This window comes from Solea senegalensis, linkage group LG5 (assembly GCF_019176455.1).
Source record: "Solea senegalensis isolate Sse05_10M linkage group LG5, IFAPA_SoseM_1, whole genome shotgun sequence".
NCBI classification, from domain to species: domain Eukaryota; kingdom Metazoa; phylum Chordata; class Actinopteri; order Pleuronectiformes; family Soleidae; genus Solea; species Solea senegalensis.
In genome coordinates, this window is record NC_058025.1 from 15,563,977 (window position 1) to 15,578,369 (window position 14,393).

The window sequence follows — 14,393 nt, forward strand, 5'->3', positions numbered from 1 at the left end:
TTGTTTTGTTTATTTATTTATTTATTTATCCTTAAAATCAACCATTTTGGTAATAGCATCACTAGTCCAGTGAGTGTATTGGTAGAACAAATTGTAGTTGTAAAATTATGGTTGTATAAAAATCAATCATTATTAAATAGAACATAAAGTAGCCTTCAAGTATTGGCGTGGTCCAGTTGTAGTTGGAAGTCAGAATTTCTCAACTCCAACATAGGTCTAAGATTCTAAAATGAATGCCACTGGTACAAAAACTGCTACTTTTATTGTTAATTGCACTTCTGTCTCATTTGTTTTACAGTAAATCAGTCCTACTAAAGGCTGGCAAGTGCAATGTTCCATTTTTGTATACATGGACCCGATATGCTGTTTGCATGTGCAAAATACATTGTTGAGTGTTGTTATTGTTATTGTATTACACTGGCTTGCTCAAGATACATTTGCATCCATGTTTTTTGTCCAACTTCTCAACTGGAACATGGTCAACTCCGTCAAGTTCCAACGACTGGTGTAAAGGAAATGCACCATAAGCCTTTACTTTACTTAGGTATGGGCTTTGTTTTATGATGCTGTGCTGCTATAATTAGCCCCAAATCAAAAACCTATAAACAAAAAAATAATATCCTTTCTAATGCAAATGCAATTCTAGCTCCCTGATACTTGTTATAATCTGCGTCCTCACCGTGAGATGTCAGAAATTCTTACACATCTTTAAGTCATCTTTTATAATACATTTCTAAAATTATGATTCCAGACTCTCAATAATAATTAGGGCTGCAACTAACGATTATTTTCATAATCGATTAATCTGTCCATTCTTTTATAGATTAATTGAGTACTTATTTGGTCCATAAAATGTAAATGTAAAAAAAAATTGATGACGTTATCAAATGTCAGATTTTGTCAACAAACACAATTATTTGGTTTTAATGATTTCCTTATTATATGGAGCAAAGAAACCAGAAAATATTCACATTTAACGCTGAATAAAATGAAATTTTGTTTTAAATATTGAAAAACACACTCCAATAGTTGACGATTGAGTAATCAATAAATAGTCGATTCATCGATTTTCTAATTTTCCACTCACTCACCACTCATCAACTGAAGTTGTTACATAACTCCCCCTATTTTCATTTTTAAATGTTTCTATGAGCTAAAGGATCAATCGACTTACCAAGTAATGAGTTTTTGAATTTGTGAAAAGAATTAAGAACAATGTAGAATTTATAGAACATTATAGAATTAAATCATTTCAAATCATTTTGAACAATCTGATAAACAATTCAAAATTAGCCAAAGTGATAAAAATGGGGTGGCATACTATAGGATTTGTTCAGGAATTAGCAAGTTCTGCAATATTACTATCAAAAATCTTACTTTAAATATGACTTTTTGAAGCTACCAGTTTCAAGAGTTAACTCAATATGGGACCATTGTGTCTTACATGAAAGGGGGAAAACTGTGTTGAATTGAAATGCATTGAAATGAAAATGTTAGTTTTTTTAATTATTATTTTTGACATTTGGTGTCAGCCAGAATTGTCACAGTTGTCAAAGGTTGTGAAATGGCCATATAAACCACAGGCAGGTGGTATTAAACCCCTTGAAAAATCAACAACCGCCCTGACTCACTGAACCACTGCATTTCAATTGCTACATACCATTAAATCACCCCCCGTGTGTCTTCCGTCTCCCCCTCTATAACTGTTCAAACGAACAATGAGCTCTGGACCGCTTTATCCAGGCTCACAACTTCCCCGCGCTCTCATTGGTCCCCTGAGGATGCGGCCACGGCTGATTGGAGGAAAGTTTCTCTTACAGTCAACACACCCCCACCCTGCACATATTCGTGATTCGGTGCTTCTGTGATTCCAGTTGTTTTCACATCTCCTCACAAACAAAGACACTCAGAAACTCTGTCTCTTATCATCTTCGTGCAGAGTGATGTGCATCTAAGGAGTGACGCTACACTGCGCACATAGACGAGGACGAAGAAGCAAAGAGCAGCCAGCAGTACACAAGTGCACCTGCCCTTCGCGAAGAGCAGAAACCAGGGAAGAGTTTGGAAACTTTCAGAGTTGACTGAACACAAACTGCGAAAATGGTGTCGGCTGCACTGGAGATCATGGGACTGTCGCTGTGCGTAATTGGCTCGCTCCTGGTCATGGTTGCGTGTGGACTGCCCATGTGGAAGGTGACGGCTTTCATCGAGGCCAACATCGTGGTGGCTCAGACGATCTGGGACGGTTTGTGGATGTCGTGTGTGGTGCAGAGCACGGGTCAGATGCAGTGTAAGGTGCACGACTCCATCCTCGCCCTCAGCCACGACCTGCAGGCGGCCAGAGCGCTCACCGTCATCTCCTCCGTGATGGGAGTGCTGGGGCTCATGGTTACGATTGCTGGGGCGCAATGCACCAACTGCATCCGCACGGAGTACGTCAAAGCCCGGGTGGTGAACGCCGGAGGGGCGATCTACATCATCAGCGGTCTGTTCGTGCTGGTGCCTCTTTGCTGGATGGCCAACAACATCATATCTGACTTCTACAACCCACAGGTGCCCCCATCCAAGAAGAGGGAGATCGGCGCTGCGCTCTACATCGGCTGGGCAGCCACAGCGCTGCTGCTGATCGGAGGATCGCTGCTGTGCTGCTCCTGTCCTGCCAGCGGGAATACGGGATACTCGGTAAAATACGCACCGACTCAGAGAGGCACTCAGAACGGTGACTATGACAAGAGGAATTATGTGTAGCCGTGTGGCGTGGCACGGCGCAGTCGGTGCGTAAAAGTGACCTGCAGCTTTTTTTAACAGACGTTATCTTTGCACCTGTATATTTTTTTATTATCTGAAATTTGAACATTGAAAACCAATGGAAGCACCTCTGTTGTTTTACATTCAACTCCACAAATCCCCGTTGTATCCACAGGAGGTTCAAAAAAAGAAAGAAAAAAAAAAGGACTACGAGAACCACAAGAGGTAGCTCGCAACAAAAAGGAGTATCTTTGTTAGGTACCTGCTTTTGTAAGTTTTCGAAATGATTAGTATTTTTCAAACTGTTTACTCTTGTAATTATAAAGTTGCTGTTCTTTTCTAGAGGAACTCTTGCCATTAAATGTAAATACACTGTTCGTTTGCCTTCTTGTGCATTGTCAGCACAAAAGTGTTGGCTACTGTATCTGAGAATACTTGCGTTCTCACGCCGACGTGTTGTCCAAGAGAAAAGTACATGTGATGGCGAAGCCCTAACAAATCCCGGACGGGCTTTTGTGTTGTCCATAAACAGAAACTGGTGTCGCTGACTCTGGGGTCTATTTTTGGGACCCATATGTAGGCCTACATTCCGGAAATCCTGGGATCTATAGAGGCCTCAGCATGAAATGTTACAGTCCTTTTTTTCCCGACTACATTGAGAACCTGCAAAGTGTATTTATCACTGTCACAGCAAGAAGTGTTTTCTCTTAAAAAAAAGGAATAAACGTTTTCTGTTGGTTTATTGACATTTGATGTAATGTTCATTCCTATAAAGATGCAATATCTTCTCATTTTATCAAGATTAAACCGAATATGATGTCCAGTTAAACTGTGTTCTTAAACAAAGTTACTGATAGTTTTATAAATCATGTAGTTATTGGTTTGCAGAGGCAGGAGTGTGCGTCACGGCTGTGCGTAATAACGCTCAACGTTCCCACCGTGGATCCATAAACCCCCACGGCGGGAGAAAGTATTTTTGGTGAGCCATAGAAATCCAGATGACAATGCCCATTCAGCGAGAGTGGAGCTCTGCTGTTCAACTCACAATACCGCACGGCCCCCACCCGCACCCTCTTTCAGAACACCCCCACCCTGCTCATCCACGGTCAATGGAAGTCGTCCAAATTAGAGCCACGGAGAAGCTGCTGGAATTGTGACTCCATTCGTCATCACAGACCCATCTCACTCAATCAGGACGGCGGAGATGGACACGTCATCCTGCTAAAGCAATTAGTTTAAATGCAGAGCTGCTCCAGGGCCACATTCACCCAAACTCAGTGGATCAAACTTTGTTTAACTCGTGACAACTGTAGAAAAATCCAATTACACGAGATCTTTGCGTGTATGAGTAACAGCCCTTTTGTTTGAAACTGTGGCTGGATTACACAAGCTTAGCCAGACTTGTTTAGGTGCAGATGTAAGGATCTTAGTGGGTCATGTGGTCCATATGTCCATGTAGAAAGTCTGCATACAGTTAGAGGAATGTGGCAAGTGTCCCCGATTAGAAATAGTTTAAAACAATGTCACCAGAGAACATTAACCATATTAATATAAATATCTGAAATCCAACATATCTGAACTGAACATAACTTTTTAATTTCACGTCATAGTATTTTAATGATCCTGTAAAATAGATCATTAATACAGTAAGATATGAGTTGAATTTTCTTGAGTTGAAAAAGTCCTAAATTTGACTTGGAGGACCCTGGTAGTATGATTATAGAAGAATTGTTACTAACATTTGATAAAAAAAAAATGGACCTTCAGGACTTGTAATTTGACCACATGAAGCTTGAAACTTCTTGTATTGATTTAATATAGTTTTGTGCTATAACTTGTCAGATAATGAATTACCCGATCCAAAACTAATCCCAGCAACAATTTAAACTTTGATGAGACATGCTTTCACACTCTCAAATGTGATTATTTGCTGGTCCTACAAATACATCGAGAACATGTTAACTTGAGTTGTGGGAGATTAATGTTTCTTTCTCTTCTAAGAAAATGAAAAATGATCAATATTTCCTTAAATATGTTTTCCAGATTGTCTCAGCCTTAAACCCAGTTGTTGTGAAGACACGAAAGTGGGTAACAACAATGTCATTTTTGAAAACAAAAATCTCTATGGTTTTCTACAGCATTTGTTTGAAACGTTTTTGTTCTTTTTTCACTGGAGAATCACATTTAGTGCTGTCAGGACCCAGAACAAAATCCCATTCATCCTGATGACGGAACATGAACAGCGCGCAGCAGTGTGTGATCATTCATTCATTTTAGGACTTCCTACACAACACCGGGAGGTGTTTCAGTGACACACATTTAACTTTTTATGGCTCAAATTATTGTTGTTTTTAGTCACACCTGCAGTTCAGTAGTCTACATGTCCCTAACCAGGCCTTTGTGTGGGTTTTTCTCCACTGAGCCACTCCCTAGAAGGTCCAGTCTGGTCTGCCTCAGTGAGATGTTTTTGTTGGATTGTTAATTCCACTTCTCTAGTCACCGCACAGAGGGTGACGAAGTCCGGGGTGTGTGTGTGTGGGGCGGAGAAGGGGGGTTGTATGAGCAAGTGTGTGTGTGTGTGAGTGTAGACAGTGAGTGGGGTGGGGCAGTGGGGTGAGTTTGAGGGGGGTGTACCTTTAAAAAAGACCCCCATTCCAATAAGGAGGGAGACAAATAGGGCCAGAGACATCACTCAATGGACATTCGCCATGGTAACCAGCCAGAACCTGCAGTTGCCTGGTAACGGGGCGCTATAACGTGGTGGTATGGATGAGCCTATAAAAGGGCTGTCCAGCAGACATTCTTACAAGCATGGACACACGCACACACATATGCAAACAAACACACACACACACACACACACACACACACACACACAGTGGGAATTCACTCAAAGCCTTTAATGGTCAGTGCAGAACGAGCTGTGCCAGCAGAAACACACTTCCCTCATTGTGGGTCTTTTTAAGAGCAAATGTCAAATGATGCTGCAAATGTTGCACACTGGCAACAAAAACAAACTCCAAAGAGAACATAAAACATGAACGTTAACAAATGAGCTGCTGGTGTCGTAGCGAAGAGATGACGTCACACAGGGAGACTCGTTCTGACCTCTACACTTGACCTCCCCGAGCCTGAAGGAGCGGGGACCTCGCGGTTAAGGTCATGTTAGATGTCTGTGCACAGCCGCCAGGGAGAGCTGTGTGTTTGTGGGGAGGTTGGGTTGACTGAGGGAGATTTTTCTCATGACGTGAACTTTGAACTCTGACGCTGGCCTCCGGTCAGGCGAGGCGAAAGTCACTTCCTTCGCCTGATCAGTCAGGATGTCATCGAAGCAGAATCTGCTGGATTTGACAAGGGCCACAACCCTCAACCTCCCCCTTCTGCTCTTATTATAAGTGACAAAGCCAATTTGTTGTTCTTCCTTGTACAATAGTGATATTTTATACAGTTTTAACAACAAAATACACTATAAAAAAGTTTATTTAGTCAATATCTGCCCATTTAATTCCATGTTGAGCTTGTATTCTCCCACACTGTCGAGATAAATATTCTCACTACACTACATTCACATGGCACACACATTGTTCTGCCTCTCTTTATGAACAGAAACAACGTAACTCTTTTGTTTTTTGTTGCATCCTTCAGCTGATGAACAAGTCACTTCTGAAAGTTTTCATCGCTACGTCTTTGTGTTTTCAGTCCAGCTGGTTTGAGGCCTTCTAGCTTTTCTAGGGCAATTTTATTGTTTTGACTATTTACCCACACAGAACCAGTGATTTCTGTGAACTGGAAAACAGTGTGGGAAAATCTCAAAACATCACCCTTGCATTTTTGTTCCAATATGCTACTTTAGGACAAAGGTGAGTCCCTCCTCTCTGTCTTGCTCTTGCTGATTTGCTGATTCTACCTTCGTCAGCGTTATTCGTAGAAAAGAATGAAGATATTTCTCAACTCAGGGGAAACTGAGGCTGGGAAGCACCATTTTCCAAAAATACTACCTCTATTCTAGTAATACAAAGCTAAATGCAAATCGGTGAAATATTCCTTTCACTTTTATTACCTTTTATCTTTGTTTCTGAGAGTTTTTTATATTGTAGTATATACTTTTATTCAAATAAAGCTTTATTTAAAAAAAAAAAAAAGTTTGTACACAGCATGCATGCTCTATACATGCTCAACGTCTCCTTCTCTGTTTTTAGTGTATTTCGGTTGCAGCATTACAGCGCCACTTATAGGCCTGGCATATATACTACAGCGTTTAGAGTTGTTTTATGAGTTTCATGTGGATAAAGACATTTTTGCCACGTTTACAGAAATAGTTTTTAAAATGAAAAAGAAAAAGGTTGTACAGGGAAATTTCTGTTTCCACGTGGAATTAAAGACCAGAGTCATGTGGTGCTGAACTCATTTAACCATGGTTTGAACATAACAAACATTTGTTTATATTTAAGTTATACACTACTGCTTTAGGATCTATAAACTTCTTCCACCATTGTTGATGATTCATGAAACAAAGAAGACTATTTCCCTCAGACGTAGAACTGAGTCAGCAGGTGCGTATACTTCCCAGACTCCACAGCAGGGCCGAGCACATAGATAGCTAAGCCAAGAGTCAGCAGGTGGTTAAAAGTGGAGGACAAACGTGGCTTTGTATGTGGAGTTAAAGACCCCATGAGCCATTTGTCTGAGAAACAATGTGCGAGCCGGAGTGTTTAGAGATGGAGATCAGAAAAAAAAACATGTTCTTTTCTCCTGGAGGTTGGCAACATTTGCGGCTCGGTGACTCGTGGGCTTTTTCACGGCCCAGTTACACGACCAGGCATCCTGTGCAGTAGACAGCAGAACAGGAAGCAGGAAGGAACATGAAGGGTGTGGAGGAGGAGGGTGTGTGTGTGTATCAGGAGATAATGAGAGAGAGAGAGCTTGATATCGAGTTAAATCCCTCCCTAAGATATACACAACTACCAACACAATGTATTTTATATGTCTACACAAAACATGTAAATTCTATCCTGTAACATTTATCATTACACTCGTACATACACATTACGCATTACATGGATGATTTAAAGGTGTGTGAAAATGTCCGTTACATTCAAACCGGCAAGTGAGTTCACACATGGTTGGTGATAAATCCTACCTGGGTCTTGCCATCTGGAGACTACCATCTTGCACCACCAATTAGTCCCCTATGTCAGTGGTCCCCAACCTTTTTTCCTTGAAGCCCCGCTTGCTTGTGTCCAGGACAAACCAGGGCCTCCCCGACCCGAACACCTGTCCAGGGCGCACACACAAAAAAGAATAAAGTAAAAAGTTTTTTTTTTTTTCCTATTCTCACAGTGCATATAGATAAAAACTGTCCTGTGCTTCCGTTAAATCAAAAATAAGGTATTGCCTTGTTTTCTTTTTTTGATCCCGGTGAGTCTTTGGTACTTTAACGTTTCTCACACAACAGGAACGTGATCACATGTTGGTGTCAAATAGCTTAATAAAATAAATAAGGTGGACCAAACAAATGATAGTTTTTATTTAGATGATATTGCCCTCTGATTATTCAGTAAACTGTCTGATTGGGATGCACAAATATAATTATATTAACCTCACAAACTCAGAGCAGTCAAAGCTCTGTGCAGAACTGCACAGCATGTTAGCATTGATATGTAATTTGAAATTTGCTGATAAGACGGCAATAGATGAAGTGTTTTCTTTAAAGAGTGATTAACAGAGACTGTGACGGCTCCATCTCCAAATATGAGAGAAAAAGAAGCTGAAGCAGGGGTCTCAATTCGTTTCATGCCTGAGATTGAGATTAGATTAAGACATTTTTGAACACACATACACACACACACAAGCTGGGTGCAGGAGCAGCCCAATTCCTTTCCTCTTGGCAATGGGCAGCATGAGTGTATGAATGCATACTGTATATGCTGTATGAACATGTACTGACTTGTTTATATACACAGTGACCACTTTATTAGGTTCAACAGCTTGTTAAGGCAAATATCTGCTGTAAATGAGCCAATCACATGGAAGCAACTCACTGCATTTAAGCATGTAGACATGGTCAAGACAACCTGCTGAAGTTGTCTTGAACTGCGTAACAGGATGATGAATAAAGGTAAAGACAGTTGATCAACATTGATTTTCACCCCATTTATCTTGACAGAGAATGTTCTATGAGCAGCAGTATCCAGGGCTCACATAGTTTGTTGTTGTCAGACGTCAGAGGAGAATGGATTTGGTACGCGGAAGACTACACAACACGTCTGACATAATGCATTCCCTAGCCTCTTATCCTAACTTTAACCATCATTACAACTAAATGCCTAACCCTAACCTAAACCCAATTCTAACCCTCATCCTAAAACCAGGTCTTAACCCTTGAAAATCCTTTTAAAGACGTGAGGAGCAGACAAAGTGTCCCCACTCCGTATGGTTTGCGCCTCACAAAGTGACACGTACAAGAACACAGAGCAAACAAATCAGTGGATGATAACCCTCTGCTGAGATAAAGGGAAAGCCGAGCAGCATGAGGAATGTTTTGGTGGGATCAAGAGACATTTCTGATTTGGCATGGTTAGAATGAACAACGGACAAAGAAACCCCAACTTCTCCAACATGGAGGGTCGCAGCTGTAAACCACAGCAGCATTTATTCTCCATATTTGTAATCAGTGAAGGAACTCTGCACGTGTGTTTTTACAGGTGGTGCTGCTTTTAGCTTTGGCCTCTCGTCGTCATTTAGACTCCCACACTAATGTTGGATTGGATGTTAGAGCAATCAGGGGCTGAGAAAACAGACTATCTAATAAGTGTGCATGCATGCACACACACACACACACACACACACACACACACATGCTGGTTTTGCATTCTTTGTGTGGACACTCATAGACATAATGCATTCCCTAGGCCCCCTAACCATCACAACTAAATGCCTAACCCTTACCCTAACCTTAACAATCCTCAAAAAGCCTGTTAAAGTTGTGTGGACCAGTCAAAATGTCCTCACAAAGACAGGTTTGCTTGACAATTGGTTCACACAGCCTACCAAAGACATGCACACACACACACCAGAATTTGCACATGCACACATAATGATTTACTTAAGTGCAAATCAACAATTAATCATAATTTATATTTATAAATACATGCCTTATTGTAAGTCAGAGAATGGTCAGTGTTTGACACAGTATATAAGCATATCCAGTATTATGTAGACCTTTAGATATTAGCTTGTGTCTTAATTAGGTCTGTATTATAAATACTCTCATTACTTATTTGAATAATCTGTTGATATCTTGAATAATGAAGCAGTTGTTGGTTAGAACCCTTTCCCAAAACCTCAAAGTGACAACATGGCACATTTCGATGTTCAGTTTAGAACACTGAGTGGTGACAGGAGCCAGGTCTGTAACTGGAAACAGAGGAGAACAGGGGTAAGCAGGGAGTCCAAAAAACACAGAATAAACGTTCAAAGAACGTTCAGTGAGTGGAGAAACAGGGATTTGTAGGCTGAGCTTGACGGAGATGCATGGCAGCTCCTGCACACCAGAGGGAACGGCAGAGAGACGGAGAGAGAGAGACTGCCTGTCAGAGGCACTGTCACTCAGACATACAGTACATACATACACAGAAATGACTTTTTCCACTGACTCTGAGTCAAGTAACATAATTCTGTATCAAATCCACTCATTCTTTCCAGGATTTACTAATCTCTTTTGCCAGAGAGAACCTAAAAACAAAGAAAGAGAAGAGACTCCGATTCAGGGAATAACATCCCAACTGTGAGAGGGCTCCAGAGGTTAAAGGTCACAGGGGTTAGTCATCATTAAGGCTGACTGTGAGCCGACAGAAGGCTTGACGCACAGATGACTGTCTTGTTTTTGACGACGGTGGGTGTGACATAAACTGAAGTTTGATGGGATGTTTGGTGTGTGTGGTTATCCTTTCACAGCATGGTGAAGAGACAGACAGAATGACTTTCTATTATAACTAATCCTTTGTGGAGATCACTGAAGAGAGGGGCAAAAAGGATGGAAACAAAAACGATAACTGAACAGATCGTTCACATGAAACAAAAACACAGAGAAATATCTATGACACTAATTCACGTGAATGTTTCGAATATTTGGGAGCTGTGTTTGATAACAGACTGAGATTTAATGAAAATACAGATGTTTTCCAAAATATATCAGGGTCTCCAGAAACAGAATGAAAACAGCACAGGATACATTAGTGGGACAAAGAAGACTAAACACTATTTGGTTGGAGACATTTGATCCGATTCTTCATTACACCACTTATTAAAAGCAAAATATTCAAATCACAGTAACAATTTGAGTTCAGGCCATTCCCAAAATCCAATCTTTCTGGGGTAACATATGTCTTAGTATAGGACAGATTTGGGACACAAGCTTACTAATGGCCTGTAAAAAAGAGTCTCAATCAGTGGATGGACAGGGTGAAAGACTTTTATTCAATGGACAAGATGACTCTCTGGTCTAAAGGAGCAAGCTTTCACAGAAAATGGGAGAAATGGACTTACTATATCAAAAGAAAAGAGGACGCTACTAACTAAACGAGAAAGATTAAAGTCACTGGACAGGATGTATCACAATATTACTAACCCATGTTTTTGTTTGTTTGTTTGTGTTTAACTTGTCCCTGGAAACATTCAATAAAAAGTATTAAAACAAGAAAATACAGATGTTATTGTGGAAAAAAAAAACAGTAGTACAGCTTACTGTATGTAAACTCAACTCCTTCAAGGAGGAACACATGAATAAAAAAAATGACTGTGAGGTATTTTTAACCTTAGCACAAACATTGTTGGTCAAACACAAAGATCTCTCACTTAGAGAATATTAATCATCCCATTAATGTTTTCTGAGGAGTTTTAGCTGCAACCATCAGCAATGCACTGGAGGCCGTCACAGTGGCGAACAGTAACAGGGACGTTCAAAGGATGCACTTGTGCTTTAACCTTACCCATCCTTGACATATTTTAATGGAGACATTGTTTATGTGCAGACCCACTTGTGCTTCAATTGTCCCCCAAAGGAACATTAAGATAAATACTCTGCTGTCTGCAGATAATTCGGCTGCGGCTGACTATATGTCCCGGTCCCGCTGTCAGGACAGCGGGACCGAGAGCAAAACACGCACCCTTTAACTGAGCAAGGTGAACGGAATTCAGCCATTATTCATTTGATTATTTATACTGATGCTATACTGATCCCTACTGTGACCGGTCAAAATGTCTGTGGTGAGGAAGAAAAGCCCTCGAGGAACCGAGGCATGTTCTACAAGACGCTGGGAACAATAGAAATGTCAAGCGTGACAAACTCTCTGGAAATGTAATAAATCTTTTTTTGTTTTTCATCTATTTTATTTCCAGTCTGATTGGTCATTGCACGAACTTCACATCTACTTTCCATGTTGTCTCCATTTACTTTGCATTGCAACGTGCACCTATGTACATACAGTTTGTGGTTCTTATACTGTATTTATATATTTTTTATTCTTTCAAAAAAGCCATCTTATGTTTGACTCTTGTAAATGTGCACGACATGCCTTAGATTGCCTCTAGGGGACAAATAAAGTTCTTTGAATTTCTTTCAAAGAATGTTTTTCTTGACTTTATATTGAATTAATCAACAAATAAGTAAAAACTAATAATGAAAATAACTATTCTTTAAAAATGATTAACACCATTATTGACTTTGCAGAGTCACCATACTGTGACATCATTTTCACACTTACGCTTTTTTATATACAGTATATAAATGTTTTATAACACAGGCCTATAGACATCATATATAAAAACAACATATTGTGTTTCTATCTCAGTCAAATCCAAATTAAAACATAAATTAAAACAATGTCATACAAAAATATGAAAGATTTTTTTTTTTTTTTTTCATATATTCACAAAAATAAAGTCATACTCTCTCAGCTCCACATCAACATCACCATCTCATAATACTTCACTGAGCATTTGGCCACTGCTGAGACAACATGACTGCTGGAGTGTGAGGCCTTCAAATTTCAGCTCTGCACACGGGCTTTGCCTCCGAGGGCATGTCTCCCTCTCTGTGTGTTTTGCATGGTACATTCCTCAGATGCAGAGCAATGGAAAGGGCAGTGGCCCCATTTCACCAGAGGTGCAAGATGGGGGATGGAGAGCAAAATGATTGATGGACAAGGGGAAGAGGCCAAGTGATGTACAGAACAGGAGCAGTGGAGCAGCAGCAGCAGCAGCAGCAGCAGCAGCACTGATGCTCTCTCTGTGTTCCCTCAGATGAAAAAGTAGATTTTGTATTGATGTTTTTAAAAAATAAAATCTCTCCAATATCCAATATTCAAATTCAAAACTGCCTGGGCTCAGTTCCTCCGCTGCTTCAGCTGTTCTGGTGCGATCAGCAGCTTAAATACCTTTCTATACTTCATATACTGTTCATTTGCTGATTTTATTTGTGCTACAGACATTTAACATGTCATAAATGGCTTTTAATGGTCCCTCTTGCTACAATTTTGGGAAATTCAGTTCAATTTTTTTCTGTATGTTATTCCTGTTGGTGGAGTTAGTAGTAAATCCTAAAACTGAGTCTTGTATGGTTTTCATTTTCTAGGTTCAAGTTGTAGTTCAGCTAGTCTCAATAAGTTATATCTTGAGAACACCTGCCATTTTCAAAACTGCTCATGCTTTGAGGCTCACAGCCAGCAGAAGATGGAGCTGATCCCAACTGACATTAGACAACAGGCAGGGTAATCCCTGGACTCCAGGGAATCCATGTCACTGCATGTATTCACACATACAGACAATTTACACTCGCCAATTGACCTAAAGCCAATCTGCAGTCTTTGGACTCTGTCATTTATTGTATTTCACCAGCCTAAATGGCCTCTAAGCTTAACACTTGGCTCATAATGCAACATCATGTTAATGTACAAACTGCACACAGAAATGTCCCGGACAAACAGGGTCAAATCGAATTTTCTTGCCATGAGACACCAGAGCTAACCACTGCACTACTGTATCACCAAGAAAATTAGATGTGGTGACGAAGATCAAATGCTCCAGAGGAGCTTTCGATGCTTAAGTGAGATCTTCTCTGGTCAACCCACGCTTTCCTGGGAAGAAAAACCCCCAAGAGAAGAAGATAAAAGAAGAAACGGAGGCTGAGGATTTGTTAATGACCACATGATTAATGTCTCCAGATATAAACAGGCTCTTTGTTCCCTTGGGAAAACTGCAGGATTGTTTGTGCTGTATATTCTGAATGGATGTAGATTTTCTCACACAAAACTTATTATACTTTTACAGTTAAAAAAGTGGCAACAGTACACAGTCCCTCCCTGACAACGGTAAAAAAGAAAGGAAAAATCCCTGCTACAGCACAAAGTAGATCATGGCACGTTCAGTCCTACTGCTCCCACACCAGTCCAATTTCCTGTAAAAAACACCCTTCACTCTGAAGGTCATGATCTCATCCTGGTCCAGGAATGATAAGGATTCGAAGTAGCCCTCAGAGACCTGCTCAGCAGCCACCACCTATCCACTCAGTCTTTGAGCCAGGAGCAAATCACCACAAGTAGACCTACTTTTTTTTAATGTGGTTCCAGGGTCACAGCGCTTACCTT

The 14,393-nt window shown here is 40.5% G+C and overlaps 1 protein-coding gene across 1 annotated transcript; it reads left to right on the top strand.

Moving 5' to 3' along the window:
* Positions 1-1,833: 1,833 nt before the first annotated feature.
* Positions 1,834-3,571, top strand: cldn5a (claudin 5a). The gene has a single exon (XM_044025196.1). The coding sequence runs from the start codon at positions 2,101-2,103 to the stop codon at positions 2,746-2,748; it is 648 nt and encodes a 215-aa protein (XP_043881131.1). The 5' UTR covers positions 1,834-2,100; the 3' UTR covers positions 2,749-3,571.
* Positions 3,572-14,393: the final 10,822 nt, after the last annotated feature.

Coding starts and splice junctions, on each gene's coding strand:
- cldn5a (XM_044025196.1), top strand. CDS start 2,101: ATGGTGTCGGCTGCACTGGAGATCATGGGACTGTCGCTGTGCGTAATT.